This window comes from Trichosurus vulpecula, chromosome 2, assembly GCF_011100635.1.
Source record: "Trichosurus vulpecula isolate mTriVul1 chromosome 2, mTriVul1.pri, whole genome shotgun sequence".
In the NCBI taxonomy this organism is placed as follows: Eukaryota; Metazoa; Chordata; class Mammalia; order Diprotodontia; family Phalangeridae; genus Trichosurus; species Trichosurus vulpecula.
In genome coordinates, this window is record NC_050574.1 from 301,670,584 (window position 1) to 301,696,231 (window position 25,648).

General features: G+C 34.7%; 1 protein-coding gene across 2 annotated transcripts in view; it reads left to right on the forward strand.

The window, feature by feature from the left end:
* Positions 1 to 25,648, forward strand: part of PTPN4 (protein tyrosine phosphatase non-receptor type 4) — a 225,920-nt gene that overhangs the window by 25,852 nt on the left and 174,420 nt on the right. The window contains exon 1 of one of the 2 annotated variants that reach the window (XM_036742994.1): positions 12,951 to 12,981. The exons of the other annotated variant lie outside the window; for it this stretch is intronic. Within the exon in view, the coding sequence (XP_036598889.1) occupies positions 12,951 to 12,981 (31 nt within the window). Of the gene's footprint in view, positions 1 to 12,950; positions 12,982 to 25,648 lie in introns of those variants that run through there. 2 annotated transcript variants of the gene reach the window in all.

A 25,648-nucleotide genomic window follows, 5' to 3' on the forward strand; every position in this document is an offset into this window, starting at 1 on the left:
TGTTTGATTAACCCAAAGATCCAAGCTTTTGAGACAAAAACTCAGTTTGACAAAACTCTCTAGGAAAATTGGAAAGCAGTTTGGCGGAAACTAGGTATAAACCAACATATCAAACCTTATACTCCCCAAAAAAGGTCAAAATGGGTATATGATTTAGACATAAAGGGTGATATCATAAGCAAATTAGGGAAGCCTGGGAAATTTTCTCTCTCAGATTTATAGATAAGGGAAACATTTATTGCCAAAGAAAAGATAGAGAATACTACAGGATATAAAATGGATAATTTTAATTACATTAAATTAAAAAGGGTTTGCACAACAAAACCAGTGTATCTGGGATTAAAAGGAGAAAGCAGTAATGGTGAAAATTTTTACAGGAAGTTTCACTGATAAAGGCCTCATTTCTCAAATATATAGAGAACTGAGTGAAATTTATAATAATACAAGTCATTCTCCAATTGATAAATGGTCAAAAGTATATGAACAGGCAGTTTATAGAAAGAAGAAATCAAAGCTCTGTATGGTCATATGAAAAAAATGCTCCAAATCATTGTTTGATTAGAGAAATGCAAATTAAAAAAAACCTCTGAGGTACCACCTCACACCTATCAGATTGGCTAAAATGACAGAAAAGGAAAATGACAATTTTTGGAGATGTGGAAAAATTGGGACACTAATGCACTGTTGGTGAAATTGTGAACTGATCCAACCGGTCTGGAGAGCAATTTGGGACTGCAGTTATCCCCTCCACACTGCAGCTTTCCCCATTGTGGTTTCAGTATATCGTAGATTGGCATAAGAAATTAAATGGCAGTTTTTTGGGAGTTTTGCAGAACCATTAACGACAAAAAATTTTCAAACTTAGAAGTATATAAAATATACGTATAGTGTTATATGATATCAACCCACATTTTACAATAAGAATTGTAAAGATCCTATGAAAGACAAAGAAAAAATTCAGACTCCTTCTCTGGTATGAAAAGGAGGGCCAAAAAATTTTATGTGGATTTTTCTAGACCACAGTGCCGTACCATAATCCCCACAGTGTGGAAGGGATAACTGTACTCCAGAGGGCTACAAAAGTGTGCGTACACTTTGACTTGGGCATCTAGGTGGCACAGTAGATAGAGTGCTCCTAGAGTCAGGAAGACGCATCTTCATGATTTCAAATCTGGCCCCAGACACTTGCTAGCTTTGTGACCCTGGGCAAGTCAGTTAACCCTGTTTGCCTTAGTTCCTCATCTGTAATGTGAGCTAGAGAAGGAAATGGCAGACCACTCCATAAGACTAAAAATCGACTTAACAACAACATACCCTTTGACCCAGCAATACCACTACTAGGTTTGTATCTAAAAGAGATCAGAGAAAAAGGAAAAGGACCTATGGGTACAAAAATAATTATAGCAGACCTTTTTGTGGTGGCAAATAATTGGAAATTGAGGGGATGCTCATAAATTGGAGAATGGTTAAGCAAGTTGTAGTATATGATTGTGATGGAATACTATTGTGCTATAAGAAATGATGAGCAGGGTAGTTTTTAGAAAAAGCTGGGAAGACTTATATGAACTGATGCAAAGTGAAGTGGGCAGAACCAGGAGACTATTGTACACAGTAACAGCAATATTTGTATGATGAACAATGAATAATTTAGCTCTTCTCAGCAGTATGGATGATCCAAGATAGCTCTGAAGGGCTTATGATGAAAAACTGTTTACCTCCAGAGAAAGAACTGATAGAGCGTGAATGCAAATGGAAGCATAGTTTTTAAACTTTCTTTTTCTTTTTTTTGTCTGTGTTTTCATTTGCAACATGGCTAGTATGAAAATGTTTTGCATGACTTCACATGTATAATCTATATCAAATTGTCTTCTCAAGAAGGGGGAGGGGAACTAGGGAAGGAGAGATTTGGAACTCAAAATTTTAAAAAAATATTAAAAATGTTCTACATGTAATTGAGAAATAAAATAAATGTTTGGGGGAGGGAAGAAAAATTTATAGTACAGTTTGTGATCTGGTGATCATAGACCCCCTTGGAATTTTTGACCTTTTGTCCCTCTATATGAATTTTGGAATTTTTTCTTGCTCTATAAACTATTCATCTGGTAGTTTGATTGCTATAGTATTGAATAAGTAAATTAATTAAGGTACTATAATTTTTATCATAGTAGTTCAGCCTACCAATGAGCAATTAATATTTCTCCAGTTATTTAGAGTTGTCTTTATTTCTGCAAAAAGTGTTTTTTAGTTCAGATCAAATAGTTCCTGGGTAAAGCTTTATAGATAATAATTCAAAATATTTTATAGCTTTTGTAGTTATTTTTAGGTGGAATTTCACTTTCCTACTGTGTTTTGTTGGTAATAATGTAGGAATACTGATATATGTGTATTTATTTTATATCCTGCAACTTTCCTGAAGTTATTATTTCACTTAATTTTTTTATTTATTTTTCCAAGGTTCTCAAAATACATAATTTTATCTGCAGAAACCATTAGTTTTATTTTCTTTGCCTGTTCTTATTGTCTTCAATTTTTTTTGTCTTATTAAAGCTAGCATTTCTAATGCCATGTTAAATAGTACTGGTCATAATGGGCATCCTTAATTTATCCTTGATCTTTGGGAAAGGCCTCTAACTTTTTTCTAATACATATATGTAATGCTTGCTCTTGGATTTAAATAGATATTATTTACTATATTTAGGAAAGGTCCCTTTAGTCCTGTGATTTCTAGAGTTTTTCATAGAAATGGGTGTTGGATTTTGTTTAAACATTTTCAGGATCTTAATTAATATTATATGGGTTTTCTTATTTATATTAACACAGTTTATATTTATAGTCTTCCTTATGTTGAACCAACTATTGGTTCCAGATATAGTGAAGCCAACCATGAGCCAATTCAAAGAGTATAATCTTTCATTATAGCCTATTTACTAACATTTAAAAGAAATTATTAACAACAAAAAACTTTTGAGTGAGTGTTCATTAGAGATATTGGGCTGTATTTTTCTTCCTTTGTTTTGTCTCTCCGTGGTTTAACTTTAGGTATCAATAACATATGTTAAGAGATTGATGTACTACTCTATTTTCTTGTTATTAGAAGCAGCTTATATAGTTTTAAATTAATTGCTTTTTTTAGTCAGTCAATAAGCATTTATTAAGCTTGTACTATGTTCCATTAACAATAAACTTGTAAATCCTTCTGGTTCTGTAGTTTTTTTCCTGTGGGAGTTTGTTTTTGGCTTGTTCAGTTTCTTTTTCTAGGATATGGGTTATTTAATCATCTTTTTCTTTTGTTTATCTGGGTATTTTATATTTTCAGCAGCTCTCTGTGCTTCCTTTGTTTTAGCTGTGAAGTATTAGAGTTTGATGTGCCTTGGAGACTTGAATTTTAGGTTTTTTCTTGGTGTGACTGAATTTTTTTCTGATTCCAAGGTATTATTGTTCTAGGAAATTTTCTTGAATTATTTCTTCTGGTCTTTTTCTTTATCATTGCCCTCCAAAGAGCTAATTATTATGAAACTTTTGTCTTCTGTGTCTGTCTTCAAGTTTGGTTACTTTCTCTTGTTCTGCATGTGTTAGCTTTCTAAGTCTTGTTAAATTATTGCCTTGCTCTTTCACTTTGTTTTCATTGTCCACTTTTGTTCTACTGATTCATGGTTTATTTTTGCTATTTTCTACCATTATTTTCCTTATGCCTATATTCTTTTCAGCATAATTTCCCCTTATTTCCCTTAAAAGTTTTTGACTGAAATCCTGTCTTTTGTCCCAAGTACCTAATATCCAAACTGATTGCTCTGTTAGCAATTCTTGAGATGCTTTTGGTGCTACTTCAGTAGGAGTAAGGCACATTTTGGATTGAGATAAATACATATTTTTACATGAGTCCTTTCCCTCTCTGAGATTGTTTTGCCTGTAGGGAGGGAGCATACTTTCATTTAATATTACTACTTTTTGCTTTTTTTATTAATTAATTATTTTCAGTTTACACACATTCAGTTCAAGTTTTTGAGTTTCAGATTTTCTTCCCCTTCCTCTCCTCCCCTCTCCCCATCCAAGACGGCGTGCAATCCGATATAGGTTCTACATATACTTTCACACTAAACATATTTTCACAATAGTCAAGTTGTAAAGAAGAACTATAACCAGTGGAATGAACCATGAGAAAGAAGAAACAAAAACAGAAACAAAAACCAAAAAAAGAGAGAGCGCGCAAATATTTTGCTTCAATCTGCATTCAGACTCCATAATTGTTTCTCTGGATGTGCATAGCCTTTTCCATCATGAGTCTTTTGGAGTTGTCTTAGAACCTTGCATTGCTGAGAAGAGCCAAGTCTATCAAAGTTAGTCATCAGAGATACTGTGTGTCTGTAATCATGTATAATGATCTCCTGGTTCTGCTCCCCTCCCTCAGCATCAGATCATGTAAGTCATTCCAGGTTATAATAAAGTCTGTCTGCTCCTCATTTCTTATAGTACAGTAGTATTCCATTACATTCATATACCACAACTTGGTTAGCCATTACCCAATTGATGGGCATCCCCTTGATTTCCAGTTCTTTGCCACTACAAAAAGAACTGCTGTAAATATTTTTGAACGTACTGGACTTTTTCCCACTTGTGTGATTTCTTTGGGATACAGCCCTAGAAGTGGTATTGCTGGGGCAAAGGATATGCACATTTTTATATCCCTTTGGGCAAAGTTCCAAATTGCTCTCCAGAAAGGTTGGATCAGTTTACAACTCCTCCAGCAACGTAGCAATGTTCCAATTTTCCCACATCCTCTCCAGCATTTTCTTTTTTGTCATGTTAGCCAATCTGACAGAAGAGACGTGGTACCTAAGAGTTGTTTTGATTTGCATTTCTCTAATCAGTAGTGATTTAGAGCATTTTTCATATGACTATAGATATCTTTAATTTCTTCCTCTGAAAACTGCCTGCTCATATCCTTTGACCAACCTTTTGCTTTGTTCCCCCTAGATTGTCTTTTACTTTCATGTATTTGTATTCCCAATCTCTTTTCTTTCTTTGGTGAGACTTGCCACCACGGATTCAAGTTTTCTATTTCACCAATTATTTCTGCTGTGAGGGCTATAAATCTTGCTTTCACAATTGTATTTCTCTTTTAAACTTCTCAGGAACAGTGTTCTGTGGTTCCTTGCTTTCCTCAATATACACAATGTCTTCTGCCTCATCAGGTATTAAATAATTTTCCTTTATTTTGCAGTACCTATTAATGCCTGAACTTTTCTACTAGATCAGGAGACCATATTTCCTTTTACTGTTGGTCTTCACTGTCAGTTTATTTGCTTATGCCTCGATCTTTTGTTTTCTTGATCCTGTGATCTTTGGTAATTTCAGTTCCCCAACCTCTTTTTATTATTTTTATTTTCCCATATTGCTTACTTTCTGACTCCCTCCTTCCTATCATTGTGTCTCAGCTTCCTCCCATGCCGTAGGTCTCTTCCCCAAGTCAATTCTAGGGGAACAAAACTGACCCTAGCTCAGGTTCATTGTAGTGCTTACCCTCCAGTATTTTCCCCCAATGTGTTCTCTAATGGGCTGCTGCAATACAATCACAGACTGAGCACATTTCTGCTCCTTGGAGTTTGGTTCTTGTGGCACTGGGACAAGGAATATTGGAGTGTTAAAGTTGAGCTCTATTACAAGCTCAGAAGCATGTCCTGTTCTGTTTCTCCACCTTCTTTCAGAGTTCTGTTCAATCACACGAGGCTGTTGCAGCCTGAGCAGATTTCTTTAGTTGGAGGAGGGGGAGTGGAGAGAAGAGGACGAGTGGGTAGAGCTGAATTCTTTTGAAAGTCTGTGGGACTTCTGTATAGCCTTTCTCTGGGGACTGAGGTGGGCAATGGGAGAGGGGGTACTGAGTGAGCTCTTGCTCAGTGTTAGGGAATATTGGCCTTCTCTGTTATTAGTTTATCAAATTTTTAACATATTTGGGCTCAGTGGCCTTGACTGTGGAAACAATTGAATTTGCTTTACCTCTGATGCATAAACTTCATTGTGGAGAGGTTGGAGAGGTCGAGAGCATGGGAGAAAATGTCTAGTCCTCCAACTTGTTGGCTACATGATCCCATTTGATATCTTTGTTTGTTCAACTCTCCTTTGTCCGTTTAAGATGAGTGAAGGTTATTTGATGCCCCATTCCGTTCTCCATTTTTGTACACTTATTGACTCACATACTTCAATGATAAGAAATAGCAGTTCCATCCCTCTTCTTCTTTTCTACACTAGTGTAATCCTTTTACTCCTCTTTCTCTTTCCCCTTCTTAAAACCATAAAAATTGAACTGGTCCACTCCCAGGTTTTGTTTTTCTTAATTAACTCTGAATTATCCTTCTAAGATATTAAGGTTCTGAAGGGATGCTTGTTTCTTCTCCCCTGTTAGAATGTAAGTACCACATCATCATACAACTCCTTATTATTTCAAAGTTCCTACTGTTTTCCCTCATTCTCATTCTCTCTCTCTCCCCCTCCCCCTCTCCCTCTCCGTTTCTCCCTCCTCATCAGAAAACCTTTAAAGTTTTCTTTCATTAAAGATCCATTTTTACTAGTGTAGAATTATGCTCATTTTTGCAGGGTGAATTATTCTGGATTGTAAGCCTGTGTCTTTTGCCTTTTGGAATACCCTACTCCAAGATTTCCTCTTATTACAGAAATTGCCAGAGCTTAAGTGTGATCCTCCTGTAGAAATAGGGTTTTATAGTCTGGGGCTCTTAGATGTTACAAATAATTAGATAAAAGGAGAAGGAGCAACAAAATATTGAGGATTCAAGGGATGGAAAAATTCTTAGGAAAGTATGTGCAAGGTAAAGTTGTAAATTGTTATAAAAAATTTAAGGGCTAATATTCCCAGCATTCACAATATATACTATGCTGCCCTAAGTCTTGTTTTTGTTAAAAGTTTTCAACTTGGTCCACTAACGTTTTTTGATGAAAGAATGAACCTTTTTTCAGGCCACTGGGAAAATGTATTCTCTGAGGTGGGCCTCCACAAAATCATCACTATCATAATTCTGATTATACACGTCTGGATTGGAGCAATAAAACTTTTGAAGCCTTTCCCTTTATAGAAATTACCTTCATAGGCACTTTCACTGAATTGGGTCTCCCCTGTGAAGAAAAGGATGTTTATTTGTTTCTGATTATTTCTTTTTATGTGAAGTAGATAAAGATCCAGTGAGTTAGATATGCAACTGTAGAAATCCTTAATGGATAGGATAAATTTTTTTAGCCTAATATAGTTTTCACATTGCTATTTTAACACTAATTTAAGAATTTGACGAAGTGGAAAGTCACTCTTAACATTTTCTTTCATTTCCAGTATATTGTTGGCTTTTGAAAGGGCTTTGCTGAACTCTTAATTTTCTTATGCAGGTTCCCTGTAGCAATTTTTTGTCTAGATTTTCCCCACCCCCCCAACTCTACCAGCCTTTTATTTCTCTTTAGCTCTGTTCTTTCAAGAGCTCCCCAAATCATCCCCCCCAATTTTTTTGTTGCTGACTTTTGATTTTATGTTGCACTCATTTCTTGACATATGCCCTCTACTTAATTGAATCTTCTCATGGTAACAAAGAAACAGGTAAAATAGTCATCTGCAACATTCTACACTTGTAGTCACCTATATAGAAGAGCAAACAGTTCATCTTCTGTTCTCTAACACTTAAATCTGTGATCACGGTTTACCAGAGTTCAGCTGCCATTTACTTTTCTTTTTATTTAGTCATTGTTTTGAGCAGTAAATTTGAAAAGTTTGGTGTTCTGGGCTTAGGTTTGATATTGGAATGAAGAAAGACATTTATGGGTCATTGAATAGATTACAAAAAGGAGATTGACTTAGCCTTAGTAGTAAAAGGCTGTTGGACAAAGATATACATTGGAGACACAAATTGCTGATTCAGTTGAGTAAAGCTGTCCTGTTTCTGATATGCCCGTGGTGGTCTGTCAGTCAGACCTCACAATGAAGTTGAAGCCCTCATAATTGTTTTGTATTAAGATGAATAGGAAGTGAAATTAACTACCTGTGCCTTTAGTATCCTAAGCCAATCAAACCTCACTGATACCCTTTAAGGAAAAACTAGATTAATTTGCATGAGGAGATTAAGATATTGCCCCTACCACACCTGGGATTAAATTATGCCTCAAATAGGTACATGATCCTGGGTGAGTTGTATTCAATTTTGTTTTGTGGTTTTCTGTCATGTCTGATTCTTCATGACCCCTTTTGGAGTTTTCTTGGCAAAGATATTGGAGTGATTTGCCATTTCCTTCTCCAGCTCATTTTACAGATGAGGAAACTGAGGCAAACAGGGTTAAGTGACTTGCCCAGATTCACATAGCTAGTAAGTGGCCTAGCACTCTGTGCGCTGTGCCAGCTAGCAGCCCGATTCAATTTACACTTTTGGAAAATAGTGATTAACATTTCCTCCCTCAGTTGTGATAATTCAGAGAAATAATATTAATGATGTACTTTCTAAATCTTCAATCAGTTAACAAGCATTTATTTGTTAGACAGTGAAGATAAAAATAGAAAAGTGAGACAATTTCTGCCTGCAAAGAGTATAAGTGTTGGGTGGGAGGGCTTGGTGTGGTGATAGTGACAGTGGTGATGGTGTATAGGACTGGAGGGAGAAAAAAATGTTCACACATAAGCAACAACAAGATGGATTATATGTGTACACATACAAGATTGGGGTGAGGCTGCTATATAACTATTTGTTATAATTATAATATTCTCCTGGTTCCTCTGTATCAGGCCACATAAGTCTTCCTATGTTGCTCTGAATTCTTCATGATTGTTGTTTCGTGTGATACAGTAATATTCCATTATATTCATATGCCACAATTTTTGGTCACTCATCAATCAGCAAGTAGTCCATTTTATTTACAGTTTTTGCTACCACAAAAAAAAAGAAGTGTGCTATGAATATTTTGATGCATGTGGGGTACCTTTCTATCTTTTATCTCCTTGAGGTACATGCCTAGGACTGAAATCAAAATAGGTCAAAAAGGTATAAGTATTTTAGAGACTTTAAATGCATAATTCCAAATAGTTTTCTGGGACAGTTTGGACCAATTAACAACTCCACCAATAGTGTATCAGTGTTCTTGTATTGCCTCAATATTGACTATTTACTATCTTTACCATTTTATGAGTATGAGGTGAAATCTTATAGATATTTTGATTTATATTTCTTAACATTTTCCTAGGAAGCCTTATCTTTTTTTCCCCTACTTAATAATATTTTTTTCCCATTTCATTTAAAGATTTTTTTAACATTCACTTTTATAAGATTTTGAGTTCCACATCTTTTCTCTCTCCCTGTCCTCTCCCCTCCCCAAGATGGCAAGCAATCTGATGTAGTTTATGCATGCTGGTTGTTGTCCTTCGTTCTCAAAGAGGATCAAAATGACATTGCTATGTTAAGAGTCAAGTTACAGTGCATCTGACTTTGGCTGATCAGAGCAATATGGTTGGAATGCTCTAACACAGGTCGGGCACAAATATTCCATGTGAACATTTGGGGTGGATTCTCTAAATTTGAGCATCTCATGTTCCTTTTGAGCTATTTCATTTCTGCTTTGTTTATAGAGCACAGCAACTTCTCTGATGAGAGCATGCTATGTTGGGAGGTCCTGTGCCAGTGTCTCCCTGGTCACACAATCAATTTCAGAGTTCTGAGAGGCCTTGAGAGTGCTTGCCCTGTGAGTTCTCCATAAAATAGTCTTTTTGGCAAGTGTGTATTTGGCATTTGAACAACATGGCCAACCATCAGAGTTGCAATCATATTAAATATATTTCCACATTAGTCATGTTATGAAAGAAGAATCAGAACAAAGGGGAAAAACCACGAGACAGGAAAAACAAAAAAAAGTAAAAATAGTACGCTTCGATCTGCATTCAGATTCCAAAGTTCTTTCTCTGGATGTGGATCGCATTTTTCATTATGAGTCTTTTGGAATTGTCTTAGATCATTGCATTGCTGAGAAGAGCTAAGTCTTTCAAATTGATCATTGTACGGTGTTGCTGATGTTGTACACAATGTTCTCCTAGTTCTGCTCACTTCACTCAGCATCAGTTCATGTAAGTCTTTCCAGTTTTTTTCTGAAATCTGCCTGCTCATCTTTTCTAGGAAGCTTCATCCTTCTGAGAGCTATGCTTGCGGCTAAAGGAATAATGGATTAGGAGTCTTAAAACACACATTATTCCTGACTTTGCTGCCAACTGTGTGTCCTTGGGCAAGTCACTTAGTTTCTCTCTTCCTAAGGTTCTTCTTCATCTCTGGAGCCAGGGTAGTAATTCCTGCTTTTCTTATTTTACAGAATTGTTTTAAGAATCAAAGAATGCATATGTGATTGTTTTAAAAGCTTTTCAAATGCTGTGTAATTTTAAAGTGATATTTTAAGAGAATACAAATCTCTTTTTATAAGTATCTAAACCTTTCTAGGAAGTGATTTGTGTTATCCCTTCTGTCCTTAAAAGCTATTCATAGCCAAATAAAAATTATTCTGTGATTACTTGCTTTTTTGGGATTACCTTTGCCAATAGTTGTTTTCATTAACAAAACTTAATAAAGTAACTGATTTGAAATCACAGCAGTTACGCTATTTAAACAATCTCTGTACACTTTAGACACTTAAAATGTTAATTGATAATGTAAATATTTGAAGATTATTTACCCTTTGGGTTTCTTTTAGTTGTTGTAATGATGTTATGACTGATTCTGTTTGACTGTTTGCTTCTTCAAAAGTATTAGGAGAATTCTGTTTGTATTTTTCAGGAAACTGAACAGTATTAAGTAATAGACTGAGTTGCATCAAATTATCAAAGAAACACAAGAAGAATCACTTCAGTTTAGTTGAAGAGTGAATGTGAGAGGAAGTGAATTACATTTGGTTTGTAGATTATGAAAGTTGCAGGGGTGATACTAAAAAGTATTATGGTTGTACTTGAAGAAATGAGGAAAAGCTAAAGACCTGTGATTATAACATTTATTTAAACATTTGTATGATCACAGAAACATAAGTAATAAGAGATTGTTTGTGTATGGGATAGGTTGTATTTTGCTGTTGTTGTTTTTGGCTTAAGTAGTTTCCAAGAAACTATGAGGTAGTTAGTAAAAAATTTAAACACTATAAAGCTCTAGCAATTCTTAGATCAATGGAGTAAAAAAAAATGAGACTTAAACACGGCAAAACGGCTTGAGGAAGTTTGCCTTTTTTCGTCTTTTTTTGTTGTTGTTGTTACTAGTTTTGTTTATTTGTGTCTTGATTTCATGATCCCATTTATATGGCAGATACTGACCTGGTTTACCATTTCCTTCTCAAGCTCATTTTAGAGATAAGAAAGTGAGGCCAACAAGATTACATGGCCTAGGGTCACACAGCTAATAAGTATCTGAGGCCAGATTTGAACTCATAAAAATAAGTCTGCCTGATTCCAAACCCAATGCTCTGTCCACTGTGTCATCTGTTTATGATGCATAGGCAGGGTGAGAAATCACATAAAGATATATCTACGTTTCTGGGAAATTCTTTAGTAATAACAGGTATAATCTTTTGACAGTTGTAAGAAGGAGAGATTCATTATGAAGAAAGCATCCAAGATGGAGGGACTATCTGGAGTGGTGATGGAACAGAAGTGGATAAATGTGGAATGAGTTCTAGAAACGGTTCATAGTAATCTGCATTTGAGCATAAGGTCCATGGAGGGGAGGGTTGATAAGCCCAAAAAGATAGGTCAAGGCCAGATTCCCAAAGGCCTTGAATGCTAGGCTAAGAAATTTGGACCTTATTTATTAGGCAGTGGTAAAGTGGTTGGGACCATGAAAATTTGAGTTCATGGTCTCTACAACTAGTATTTCAGAGCCTGAACTGGATCCTAGTTCTTCCTGACTTAGGGGCTGGCTCTTTCTCTACTACACGTGACACTCTTGCCCCAGGTCCCTTGCTTATTATTTTTGTGACTTTGGACAACATGCTTAACTTCTCTAGGCTTCATCTGTAAAATTACCTCTGAAGCCAGGTCCAGTTTTAAATCTATGATCCTATGAAATTCAGTGCTGAGTCTAAATAAACATTGATTTCATTTCTTTGCATTCTCAAATTTTTTGAAGAGAACTGCTGTAATGAATAGCTAGCTAGAGTTTATAATTAGTTTCTCAGTTATGGGTTAGAGAATTAGATATGTTGCTAATGTTAACGAGAAGTTTGTTACCTTAAGTAATTTTACAATTTTTCCTTGTACTCTTATCGATACTATTGACCTATCTTAGCAAAGTCTTTCCATAGATAGTAGGATACAAGTTAATGCAAAGACCAAACTTTCATCCAGTCGGAGTGATTTCAAACTCTGAACAAGTGGAATCCAAATTAACGTTTACTATAGTTCCAAAGGGAGCTAATATTATGTAAAAATTTACATGTAAAAGCAAGCACTATATCCTTAGAACTGTCAGACAGCTAAGGGGCACTGGTCTCTGACCTCAAAAGAACAGGTGCAGTCTTCTTTATGATATTGTTTACGTAGTTTTTTGTTTACATAATTTTAATAACAATGCTTTCCTGCCATTTTAGATGCTTAATGACTTTTTAATTGAGTGGTTGTGAGATTTCTATTAATGCTAGGTATTTCAAGGATGTTTATGACATAATTTTCAAAACTACATAAATATTCCCACAGTCTAGGCAAGGATTACATACTTTCACATAAAACGTAAATACAAAGCAACATAACAGTTTGGGGGCAGGGGTGGGAATGTGTTCTCACAAGCATTTGCCTATTAATTTTTAATGTCCTCTTTTCTTGTTTTTTAGCTATTTTAGTTTTGTATGAAGATTGCATTTGTAGGATGGCCAAGCTTAGTTTCCCCTGATCTCTGAACAGTGAACTTTGTGTTGACTTATGATCTACAAAACATAAACATGGAACAAAACAGATGGATGTCATTCAGCACAAGTTTCATCCAAGTATGTGGTTATCCAAGTGTGTGGTTTGGCCAGCTACCTAGACTTTATAATATGAAATGATTCTGGCAAAAAATTTATCAGTAGAGATGTTATCTGGTTGGGGTTATTTTTGTTCATTTGTTTTTTGTTTGTTTTCCAGGTATTCAAGAAAGACACAATAGTTTAAAAATTATCTTATTAATGATCTGTAGTTTCAGAATAAATGTATGTTCTTTAAAATGAGCTAATATATGTTTTTTTCCAATTAATGAAAATCCACCTTATCTCTCCACCTCCCCCCATTGTAAAAGGAAGGAAAACAAAATGTAACGAATATGCATACTCAGGCAAAACAAATTCCCATATCGACCATGTCCAGAAATTTTTCTTAACTCTACATGTTTAGTATGTCACCTGTTTGTCAGGACATGAGTAGATTGTTTCATCATGAGTCCTCTTGGGTCAGGGTTGGATCCATATATTGACTAGAGTACTTAAGCCTTCAAAGCTGTGTCTTTACAGTATTGTTGTTACACAGATTGTTCTGTATACTTCACTGCCTCATTTCATATAAGTCTTACCAGGTTTCTCTGAAATCCTCCATAATCTTTACAGTACAGTAGTATTCCATTAAATTTTTATATCATAATTTGTTCAGCTAGTCTCAAATTGATGGTCCCTTCCTCAGTTTCTAGGTTCTTTGCCCTCACAAAAAGAGCCACTATAAATATTTTTGTATGTGTGGCTCCTTTTCTTCTTTTTGATCTATTTGAGGTGTAGACCTTGTAAAGGTATCTCTGGGTCAAAGGGTAGGTATGCAGTTTAATAACTTTTGGGGTATAGTTCCAAAGTGCTTTCTGGAATGGCTGAATCAGATCATAGTACCGCTGATAAGTAGTTCATTAACATGCCTGTTTTTCTACAGTTCGTCAGTTCTCATTTTCCTTTTTTGTCAACTTTTCCAATCTCATACATATGAGGAAAAAACTCAGAGTTGCTTTAATTTGTAATTATCTATTTACTAATGATTTGGAGTACATTTTCATTATTGCTATTGATAGCTTGAATTTCTTCCTTTGAGAACTACCTGTTTGTATCCTTTGACCATTAATCAATTGAGGTTTGACTCTCATTCTTATAAATTTGAATCAACCACTTCATTTCCTTTTATTTTAGAATCGAAACCTTTATCTGAAAAAACGTGTTGCAAAGATTTTTCTTACATACTTCTCTTCTAATTTTAGATGTATCCTTATTGTTTATGCAAACCCCTTTTTATTTCATTTAATCAAAATTGTCTATTTTACCTTTTTTGATCCTTTCTATCTCTTGTTTAGTCATACTCTTCTTCTTTCAATGGATTTGATAGGTAATTTCTTAAATGCTCCTCTAATTTGTATCTGATGTCCTCCTGCCTAAGTCAGTAGTTCATTTGTAGCTTATCTTGGCATATAGTTTGTGAAGTTGGCTTATACATAGCTTCCGTCAGATTGCATTTAAATTTTCCTAGCAGTTTTTGTCAAATGGTGAGCTTTTACCCCAATAACTGGGATCTTTGTATTTAACAAACACTGGCCTACTGTGCTCATTTACTTATGTATATTATGTTGTATAATCTGTTCTACTGATTAACCTATTTCTTATTCAGTAACAAATGGTTTAGATGATTACTGCTTTCTAAATATGGTTTGAGATCTGGTACTACTAGGCTCTCTTCCTTCCCTCATTACATACCCCTCCCCTGTTATTTCCCTTGAGGTTCTTGACCTTTTGCTCACCCAGATGAATTTTGTTTATATCTACCCCAACTCTATAAAATAATCTTTTGGTAGCTTGATTTTTATGACACTGAATAATAATTTAGGCAGTTTTGTAATTTTTTTATTATATTGGCTCAACTAATAATGAGCAGTTAATATTTCTCTAATTATTTACATTTATCTTTATTTGAATATAAAATGTTTTGTAATTGCATTCATATAGTTCCTGTTTGTATGTGTTGGCAGGTAAACTCCCAAGTATTTTATACTGCCCTTGGCTATTTCAAGTGGAATTTTTCTTTCTATCTCTTCCTTTTTTGTTGGTTTTTGGTTGGATTTTGTTGGTAATTTTCAAAAATTCTGATAATTTATGTGAGTTTATTTTTATATCCTACAAGTTTGCTGGTTTTTGTTTCAATTAATTTTTTAGCTTATGGTCTAGAGTTATCTGAATCACCATATCTTAAGCAAAATGCTGTTATTATGTTTGTTCTTTGCTTCTGCTTATTCCCTCAATTTCTTGTTCTTATTGCTATAGCTAACATTTCTAACACTGTATCAAATAGTAATGATGATAATGGACATCCTTGGGGCAGCTAGGTGGCGCAGTGAGGAGAACACCAACCCTGGAGTCAGGAGGACCAGAGATCAAATTTAGCCTCAGACACTTTACACACTTACTAGCTGTGTGACCTTGGGCACATCATTTAACCCCAATTACCCTGCCTCCCTCCACTCCAAAAAAAAAAAAAGATAATAGACATCCTTTACCTCATTGCAGTTCTCTTATTGCAAAAGACTCATACTTAATTAGAAACAGAATTAAAGTTAGATATAGGTTAGAAACAGTATTAGGCCTTGACTCAGGAATCTATTGGGGTTACGTAATTGTGTTAGAAACAAATAAGGGTTAGATATGGAAAATTAGGATTGGAGTTAGGGTTTGAAAAGTAGATAATTCCTATGATATTTAGGAAAAGTAAACTTATTCCTATGTTTCCTAGTGTTTTTAACAGTAATGGGTGTTGTATATTTTTTTTTGGTAGTGTTGTATATTTTAAAAATTTTGATAAAATTGTTGTCATTTTTGTTGTTATTACCCGTATGCTTATTTATGTTTATAGTTTTCGTAATGTTGAACCAAACCTGAATTTCTTGTATCAATCTTAACTTGTTTATGGTGTATGTAATCTTTATTATATGTTGGAATGGTCTAATTGTTAATATTTTTAAAAAATGTTTTCATTGATATCCATTAGGGCTATCACTCTATATAGTTTTCTTTCTCTATTTTAACTTTCCCTGTTTTAGATACCGAGATTATATTAGAATCATAAAAAGAATTGGTAGGCCTCTTATTTTTCTATTTTTTCAAACAGCTTATTTTAGAATTTATTTTTCCTTAAATGTTTGTTAGAATTTGCTTCTAAATCCTTTTCATCCTGGAGTCTTTTTGTTTGGCAGCCCATTTGTTGTTTATTCAATTTCTTTTTCTGAGATTCTGTTATTAAAGTTTTCTGTTGTGCTGCTAATCTGAAAGTATTTTATATTTTTGTAGGTATCCATTTCATTTGGATTTTAGGTTTTATTGGCATATAATTGGGCAAAATAGTTTCAAATATTTTCTTTTTATTTCTTTATATGTTGTGAATTCACTTTTTCAATTTTTAATAGTAGTAATTTGATTTCAAATTAGCTAGCAGTTTATCTGTTTTAATAGTTTCCCTCCAAAAAAAAAGCTCCTACATTTATTAAATCAACAGGTGACTTTCTTTACTTTCTTCTTTGATTTTTCAGAATTTGTATTTTGAAAAAAATTTGTTGATTCTCTTCATTTTTTTAGTGAAGGCCCAATTTGTTGATCTTTCCTTCCTTCCTTTAAAAAATGTTTAGATAGGTACTCCTTTGAGTACTACTTGGGCCATTTTCTCCTCTTTAAATTATGAGTTGTTTCTATGATTTGTTTTTTGATCCACCCATTCTTTAAATTATTTTGAGTCTCCAATTCATTTTTAATCATTTCTTAAGCAGCCCTTTATTGAAAACATTTTATTATTGCAATGTGGTCTATAACAGACTTGTTTAACAATTTTGCTTTTTTACCTTTTTATGCCCCCAAACAGGGTCATTTTTTCTTTGTAACGGTACTATTAGGTTGTTAACTTCTTTCTTTTTATTTTTAGTGAGATATATCTGGTTCTGAAATGAGTACACTAAGGTCCTGTTAGTATTATAATTTTTCTATCTATTTCTCCTAATAACTCAATTCAGCTTTTTCTTTAAGTACTTAAATGCTATGCCATTTGTTACATATATATTGTCTTGATATTAATTGTCTGTGATACCTTTGAATAAAATAGAGTTTCTGTCTTTTAATTAAATCTATTTTTGCTGTTGCCTTGACTGAGATCAAGATTGTTATCTCTTCCATTTTCACTTGAAACACAATGGATTTTACTATAGCCAGTTATTTTTATATGTGCTCCTTGTAAAGAGCCTATTGTTGGATTATGCTTTCCAGTCCACTCTGCTGTTGTCTCCCATTTTATGATAATTGGTTATGTATTTTCCTCTATCTTATTCTCTTCTATACTTTCCCCTCTCTTTGATCCACCCACTCTTTACAAAGAAGAGAGTAGTGAGTAGTGTGCTCAACACTAGTGCTATCAATTTTATGCCATCTGTTTCTTTCCCCTTCCAGGCAGTCAATGAACATTTATCCATGTGCCTACAATGTGCTAGACACTGTGCTAGGTAATAGGGATACAAAAAAAGACAAAAGATAAGTCCCACCCTCAAGGAGATCACAATTTAATGGGGAAGACAATAAACAAATATGTACAAACAAACTATATATATATATATATGTGTGTGTGTGTGTGTGTGTGTATAGGAAATAATTGAGAGGGATTGGGAAAGGCTTCATGAAGAAGATGGAATTTCAGTTGGGAAATAAAGGAATCCAGAAAAGCTAGTAGATGGAGGTGAAGGAGAGAGCATTCCAGGCATAGGAGACAGCAGGAGAAATGCCCAGAGCTGAGAGATGGAGTGTCTTATTTGTGGAATAGCAAAAACGCCAGTGTTGCTGGATTGAAGAGTATTTGATTGAAGAGAAGGTGTAAGAAGACTGGAAAGGTCGGAGGGCCCTAAATTATGAAGGGCTTTGAATGCCAAACAGAAGATTTTGTGTCTGATCCTGGAGTTGAGGGGAAGCCACTGGAATTTATTGAGTAGGAGGGTGACATAGTTGGACCTGTGCTTTAGGAAAATCACCTTGACAGCTGAATGGAGAGACTGAGGCACGCAGGCCCACCAGCAGACTATTGCAGTAGTCCAGGCATAAGGTGATAAAGGCCTGTACCATGGTGGTGACAGTGACAGAGGAGAGAAGGGAACATATGTGAAACGTTGAAAAAGGGAATCAGCAGGCCTTGGCAACGGATTGAATATGAGAGGTGAGAAATAGTGAGGAGGTGAAACTGACACCTAGATTTAGAGCCTGTGTGACTGGAGGAAATACAATTAATACTTTTCAGATGATATGATAGTTTACTTAGAGAACACTAGAGAGTGAACTAAAAACTAATTAAAACAATTAATAACTTTAGTGGGTTGAAGGATATAAAAACTTACATAAATCTTCAACGTGATAGAGAAATTCCATTTAAAATAACCATGGAGAGCATAAAATACTTGGAATTCTACCTGCCAAGACACACACAGGAACTATATGAATACAGTTACAAAACACATTTTACACAAATCAAAAGATCCGTGTAATTGTAGAACTATTATTTGTACACGGGTAGGATGAACCAATCAAAGATGATAATACCTAAATTAATTTACTCATTCAGTGCCACACCAACCAAACTACCAAAGGGTTGCTTTATAAAGCTACAATAAATATTAAGAAAATGTCAACAGTATAAAGGAAATTAATTAGTTGGGGGAAGAAAAGGAAGTGTTTAAGCTGTTTCAGATCTGAAACTGATACAAAGCAGTAATTATCAAAGCAGTTTGGTACTAGGTAAGAAATAGCTTGATCAGTGGAACAGGTTAGGTGTACAAAAGCAGAGGAACAGGGTAATCTAGTATTTGATAAACTCAAAGATCCCAGCTATTGGAAGGTTGGAAAAACTGGAAAGAAGTCTGGCAGGAACTAAGTGTACCAAGACAAACTCCAAAAGGAAACCTGACTAAGGCATAAAGAGTGTAAACAAATTAAGGGAACAGGGAAGAAACTGTCTCCCTGTAGCATATAGGAGGAGATTTCATGACAAATAATTGTAGTCATGCAAAACAAGTCTCTGCATTAACTTTTAAAAAGAAAAAAATAATGCTTAATTCTGCATTCAACTTCATATGGAGATGGATATCGAGTTCCATTGTGGATCCTTTGGAATTGTAGTAGGTTATTGTGTTAATCAGTTTCTAAACTGTTCAAATTTGACTATCTTTACAATGTTGGTGTTATTCTGTAGATTATTCTCCTGATTCTTCTCACTAAACTTTGCATCAGTTTGTATAGGTCTTCCCAGGTTTTTCTGAAACTGTCTCCCCTTCATCATTTCTTACTGCACAATAGTATTTCATCACATTTGTACACTGTAATTTATTCAGCCATGCCCCAGCTGATGGGCATCTGCTCAGTTTTGTACATAAGGATCATCTTTTCTTCTTTCTCTGGTCTCTTGGGTGTAAACCTAGTAGTGGTATAGCTGTGTCACATGGTATATATATAAGTTTACCTCTAGGAGCAAATACAAAATGCTGCAGCATTCAAAACTCTCTCCTACTTTGTAGTCTTCTTATACCTCACTCTGCAACATGTCTTCTCAATATACTGATGTGGCTGTCCCATGAACAAGCTACTCCATCTCTCTGTTCTGGGCATTCTCTCTATCTCTAGCCTCCATCTCTGGAACACTCTTATCTCTTCAACTCCAACTACTGACCTCCCTGGCTTTCTTTAAAGACCCAACTGAAATCCCACTGTCTACAGGAAGCTTTCAGAACCTCTCTTAATTCCAGTGCCTTTCCTCTTTTAATTATTTTCCGTACATCCTGTATATAGCTCACTTTGTATTTGTTTGCATGTTGTCTCCCTCATTAGATTGTAAACTCTTTGAGGACAGGTACTATCTTTTGCCTCTTTTTGTATATCTAGCACTTAGTGCAGTGCCTGGCTTATTTTTTTTTTTGTCAGTTATTCATGTCTAATGTTTTGTGACCACATTTGGGATTTTCTTGGCAAAGATAGAGAAGGTTAAGTGACTTGCCCAGGATCACACAGCTAGTAGTAAGTCCGGATTTCAACTCAATTCCTCCTGACTCCAGGCCTGGCACTCTGGCTGCTACATCACCTACATAGTCGGTGCTTAATGATGTTTATTGATTGTTTACTGATTAATTATAGTTCCAAGTTGCTTTCCAGAATGGTTGGACTAGGTCGCAGCTGCACTAATAATACTTTAGGGTAACTGTTGAATTCTCTCTTGCATTTTTTTTTGTCATGTTAGCCAGTCTAATGGGTATGAGATGGTTTCTCAGAGTTGTTTTAATTTATATTTCACTAATTATTAGTAATTGAGAGCATTTTCCGTATAACCTTTGATAACTCTGATGTCCAACTTTGACCATTTATCAGTTGGGGAATGGGTCTTACTGTAAATTTGAGCTATTTCTTTATATAATTTAGAAATGAGATCTTTATCAGAGAACTTACTGCAAAAATATTTTTTTCAGTTTCCTGCTTTTCTCCTAATTTTAACTGAATTGATTTTGTTTCTATAAAATCTTTTTTAATTTATATAGTCAAAATTATCCATTTGACCTCCTATGAATCTATCTTTGGTTTGGTCAGAAGCGCTTTCCCTATCCATAGATCTGATGGGTAATTTCTTCCATTTTTCACTTATTTGCTTATGATATAACTTTTTCTGTTTAAATGATGCATGATTTTGAGCTTATAGGGTAAGGTGTGAGATGTTGGTCTATGACTAGCTTTTGCCAGACTGCTTTCCAGTTTCTCCTACTGTTCTTGTCAAATCATGGATTCTTGCTGCAATAATTGGAATCTTTGGGTTTATCAACCACTAGTTACTGTGCTCGTTTGCTAAGTATATGTGTACCTAATTTGTTCCAGTGATCTGCCTCAATTTCTTTTAATTCCTAAAAAATTTATTTTTATTTTCAGTTCTATTTTCTCTCCCTTTCTCCACCTTTCCCCCACCCATTGAGAAAGTAAGAAATATGATACCTGTTATTTTTATATACACACACACACACACACACACACACACACATATATATATATATATATGAAATTATGCAAAGCACATTTCCTTATTAGCCATGTTCCAAAAAGAAAGAAAGTATGCTTCATTCTGCACTCTGAGTTCATCAGTTTTCTATGTGGAGGTGGATAGCACTTTTCATTGTAAGCCCTTGGGAATTGTAGGTTATTGTACTGATTGGAATTACTAAGTCTTTTGAAGTTGATTATCATTATAATACTCTTATTACTCTGTGCATTATTTTCCTGATTCTGCTAAGCTCTCTTTGCATTAGTTCATATAAATATTCCCAGGTTTTTCTGAAGCCATCCCCTTCATCATTTCTTAGAGCACAATAGTTTTCATTACATTCCATTATACTCACAAACTTGTTCAATCATTTCCCAGTTGATGAGAATTTCCTTAATTTCCAATTCTTTGCCACTAAAAAAAGAGCTGCTATAAATATTTTTGCACATATGGGTTATTTTCCTTTTTCTTTGCTCTCTTTAGGATATAGTCCTGGTAGTGTTATTACTGGTTCAAAAGATGTGCACAGTTTGATAGCCCTTTAGGCATAGTTCCATATTTTTCTCCAGAATTGTTGGAGTAGTTTCACAATTCTAGCAATGGTGCATTAGTGTACCTATTTTTTCATATCTCCTCCAGAATTTATCATTTTCCTTTTCTGTCATCTTAGCCGATCCAATAGGTATGCGTTGGCATCTCAGACTTGTTTTAATTTGTATTCCTCTAATTACTTCATCTGAAAACTGTTTTTTCATATTCTTTGACCTTTTATTAATTGGGAAATGGCTTGGATTCTTATAAATTTAAATCAGCTAATCTAGTTCATTGATCAATCTCTCTTTCATATCTAGTACCAAATTGTTTTGATGACTGTAGCTTTATAATATAGTTTGTGATCTGGTACTGAGTTTTTTCCTTCAGGGAACTCGTTTATGGCTTGTTCAGTTTCCATTTTTATGATATGATTATTTAATTATTCTTTTTTCCTGTTCTTTGAAGAGTAATTTATATTTTTCTAAATATTCAACCATTTCATTTAGATTTCCAGGATTACTGGCATATATTTGGGCAAAATGACTCCTAGTAATTGCTTTTATTTCATTAGTTAAATCATCTTTTTCATTTTTGATGCTAGTAATTTGGTTTTCTTTGTTTTTTAAATCGAAGTAGCCAATGGTTTATTATATTGTGTCTCCCTACCCCCCCACCAAAGAAAAAAAAGCTACTGGACTTATTTGTTCCGTGTTTTGAGGTTGGTTTTTTTTTTAAACCTTTAAATTTAAGGTTAATTTTGCTTTACATTTTTGGGATTTCTATTTTTATTTTTAATTGGGGGTTTGGAGTTTGTTGTTTTTCTATTTTTTTAATTACATGTCCAGTTTGTTGATCTACTGCTTTTCTCTTTTATTGATACAAGCTTATAAAGATAAATTTTCCCTTAAGTAATACTTTTGCTGCATTCCCCAAATTTTGATATATTGTCTCATAGTTGTCTATCTTTAATGAAATTATTGGTTGTTTCTATGATTTCTTCTTTGACCCACCTATTTTTTAGGATCAGGTTATTTAATTTCCAATTAATTTTTAATCTATGGCTTTTAAAGTCCTTTTATTGTTTAGTCGTTTCTTCGGTTGTGTTCAGCTCTTGGTGACCCCATTTGGAGTTTTCTTGGCAAATATCCTGGAGTGGTTTATCATTTTCTTCTCTAGCTCATTTTACACATGAGAAGAAAACTGAGGCAAACAAGTTTAAATGACTTTGTCCAGGATCATACAACTAATAAGTGTCTGGGGCGACTTTTGAACTCAGGAAGATGAGTCTTCTTGATGTCAGGCCAGGCACATTATCCACTGCACCACCTAGTTGCCCTTTATAATTTGTATCAAAAAGGTCTTTTTACTGGTTATATTTTTTATTTCATTATGGTCAAAAAAAAGAGGCGTTTAACATTTCTGCTTTTCTGCATTTGTTTGTGAATTTTATTGGCAGGATACATAGTCAATTTTCTTGAAGCTGCCATGCACCTATGTAAAATAGGTATACTCCTTTTATTCCTATTCACTATTCTCCCGAGGTCTGTCATATCTAAGTTTAATAAAATTCTATTCATTTACTTAACTTCATTTTTGTTTATTTTATGGTCAGACGTACGTATGTCTGATAAAGGTACATTGAGTATTACTACTAGTATAGCTTTACTGCGTATTTCCTCCTGTAACTCATTTAGCTTGCTTTCTCTTCTTTGTGTGCCCTATTAATGTGATGTAATTTGCCCCATTCTTCTTTTCCTTTCTCCCCTCTCCCTGTACATTCCTCTTCCTTGTACATCCCTCTTTTGAGATCATCCTAACACAATAAAATTACATCCAGACCTTCTAACTGATTAGATTCCATATAAGAGCCTTACTGATGATAAAGTTGAGAGCCATCCAAAAAGCAATGCCGAGGCATCTGGTGAGCAGGAATGTAGGTTGTAATTCACATGAATGAAGTACTGTGTTCAAGAAGAGTAAAGAATGTCAGAGAGATATATGACTAAGAAACAAAGTGGGTTATGTGCTGAAAACAAGGGATGCATGATGAAAGGTCTTTCTGATATATTGGTGTTGATGTATTTATCCAGAGTCTTGGGGAAGGTCCCTGGTATGTAGGGATGACATGGTCATTAAGAGTTGCCCATTATAGTAGCTCAAATATATACATGTATATATGTGTGTATATACATATATGTATGTAGATAGATTGATAGATTGGTGGCATTAAGGTTTGCAAAGTACTTTACATTCAGAATGGATTGGAATCTGCATCAGTAGTTATACCAAACTCCTGAATGATTATGGATCTAATTTTGGAGATTCTATAATGTTCCAGGTTTTAATTCAGTTAACATAGTGTGGTTTTGCAGACAGTAACATCTGGAGTGCTCACCGTCTGGATGCTGTGTCTTCCATAGTGGGGGCAAATATTTGATGAACACCATGAGCCTTCCTGTTAGCTTCATTTGCTATTGATGTTTAAGTCTGATTGAAAATCAGAGGATCATTATAACTTTCAGGAAGTCTTAGATTGTCTTTACATAAATATACAGGAAGTGTTTTCTTAGACTAGCTAAGTCGTTGTTTTGCTCTACTAAATCAAATGCTTTTTATAGTCAATAAAGAATAAATTTTATGGAATTTTGTGTTCTTTACACCTTTCAGTCAGCTAGGAGACAGGTAGGTGGCTCAATGGGTAAGAGTGCTGGGCCTTGAGTCAGAAAGACCCGAGTTCAAAAGCCAGCCTCAGATACTCGTTAGCTGTGTGACCCTAGGCAAACCACATGATCGCTGTTTTCCTTAATACACTGGAGAAGGAAATGGCAAGCCACTCCAATATCTTTGCCAAGAAAACTCCATGAACAGTATGGTCTGTGGAGTCATAAAGGGCTGGACACAACTGAATTGAGCAACAACAGCATACCTTTCAGTCAGTGATTTTGCTGTTAGAGAGAATCATTTATGAAAGGGCACCTATTCCCATCTTTTGCCAGCATCAGTGATGTCCTTGATTTGTGTTTTTTATTCTCATAAAACTTTGCAGATGGGAAAGTGTAGGCTTATGAGTTACATTTTCTTGATTGTCTTCTTTTAAAAAAAATAAACAATAAAGTGTAGCATTTTAGCCACTTGTTTTATTTACGAGCCTCTCCAGGAATCTTGTCAGTTAGATGCCTTAAATCTCTCAACATCGTCAGAAGTGCATTGCCTCCAACATGGACCTCCTTTATATATATATACTTAATCTGAATTAGCTTTACTTTCTATTCCTTTTGTAACTTTTCTACTTTCTTGTGTAGCATATTGCAGCAGTAATGATGAGTCCAAAAGTGGCAGCTCTGTTGTTATTGATGAAATTTAAGTGTTATAAAAATCTTAACAGATCTTTTCCACTTATTGGAAATTATATTATGATGTCATGTTTCCAGTTGCATTCCTACATTCTCTTAGGACCATTTTCCTTAATTGGGTCTCTTGTATCAAGTTTTTTATAATCACAGTTTACTCTCCTTTTACTGCTTTAGTTTTTCATTATTGATATCTTTTGCTTATGTCATCTTGATTTCCCACTATCTCCTCTTTTTTCCTACCTAGAAAAATGAAGAATTTTTAAAAAAAGAGAAAATAGCAGCTTAGCAGGACTAACCAACATATGAACCTGAACCCAACAGAATGTTATTTTTTATTCCTGTAGTCTTCCACAAGCAAAGAGATTTTCCATTGCTTCTTCATGCTTCTTGCCTGCTCACAGTCATCCAGCATCTTTTCCTGTAAGATTTTATAAAGAAGTTTATATGGCTACCATCTGTCTGGTGAGGAGGTTAAGCATTCTTTGGCTAAAGTGATTGCTAGGCACTTTTCATCTCTTTGTCATGCAGAGACTTACATTAATTAAACTTCCACAAGAAATCAATTAAACTTCTTTCTCAGCCTCCTTTGTTGGATCATCATCCATGTCATATTCCCTAATTTTGGGAATAATTGTTTTCAGCCCTTTTTAGTTCTTTCTCTGTGTTCTCTCAGTGATCTTAGCTCACACAGGTTTAATTATCATGTTTGAGTTGATTACTTTCAAATCTATAA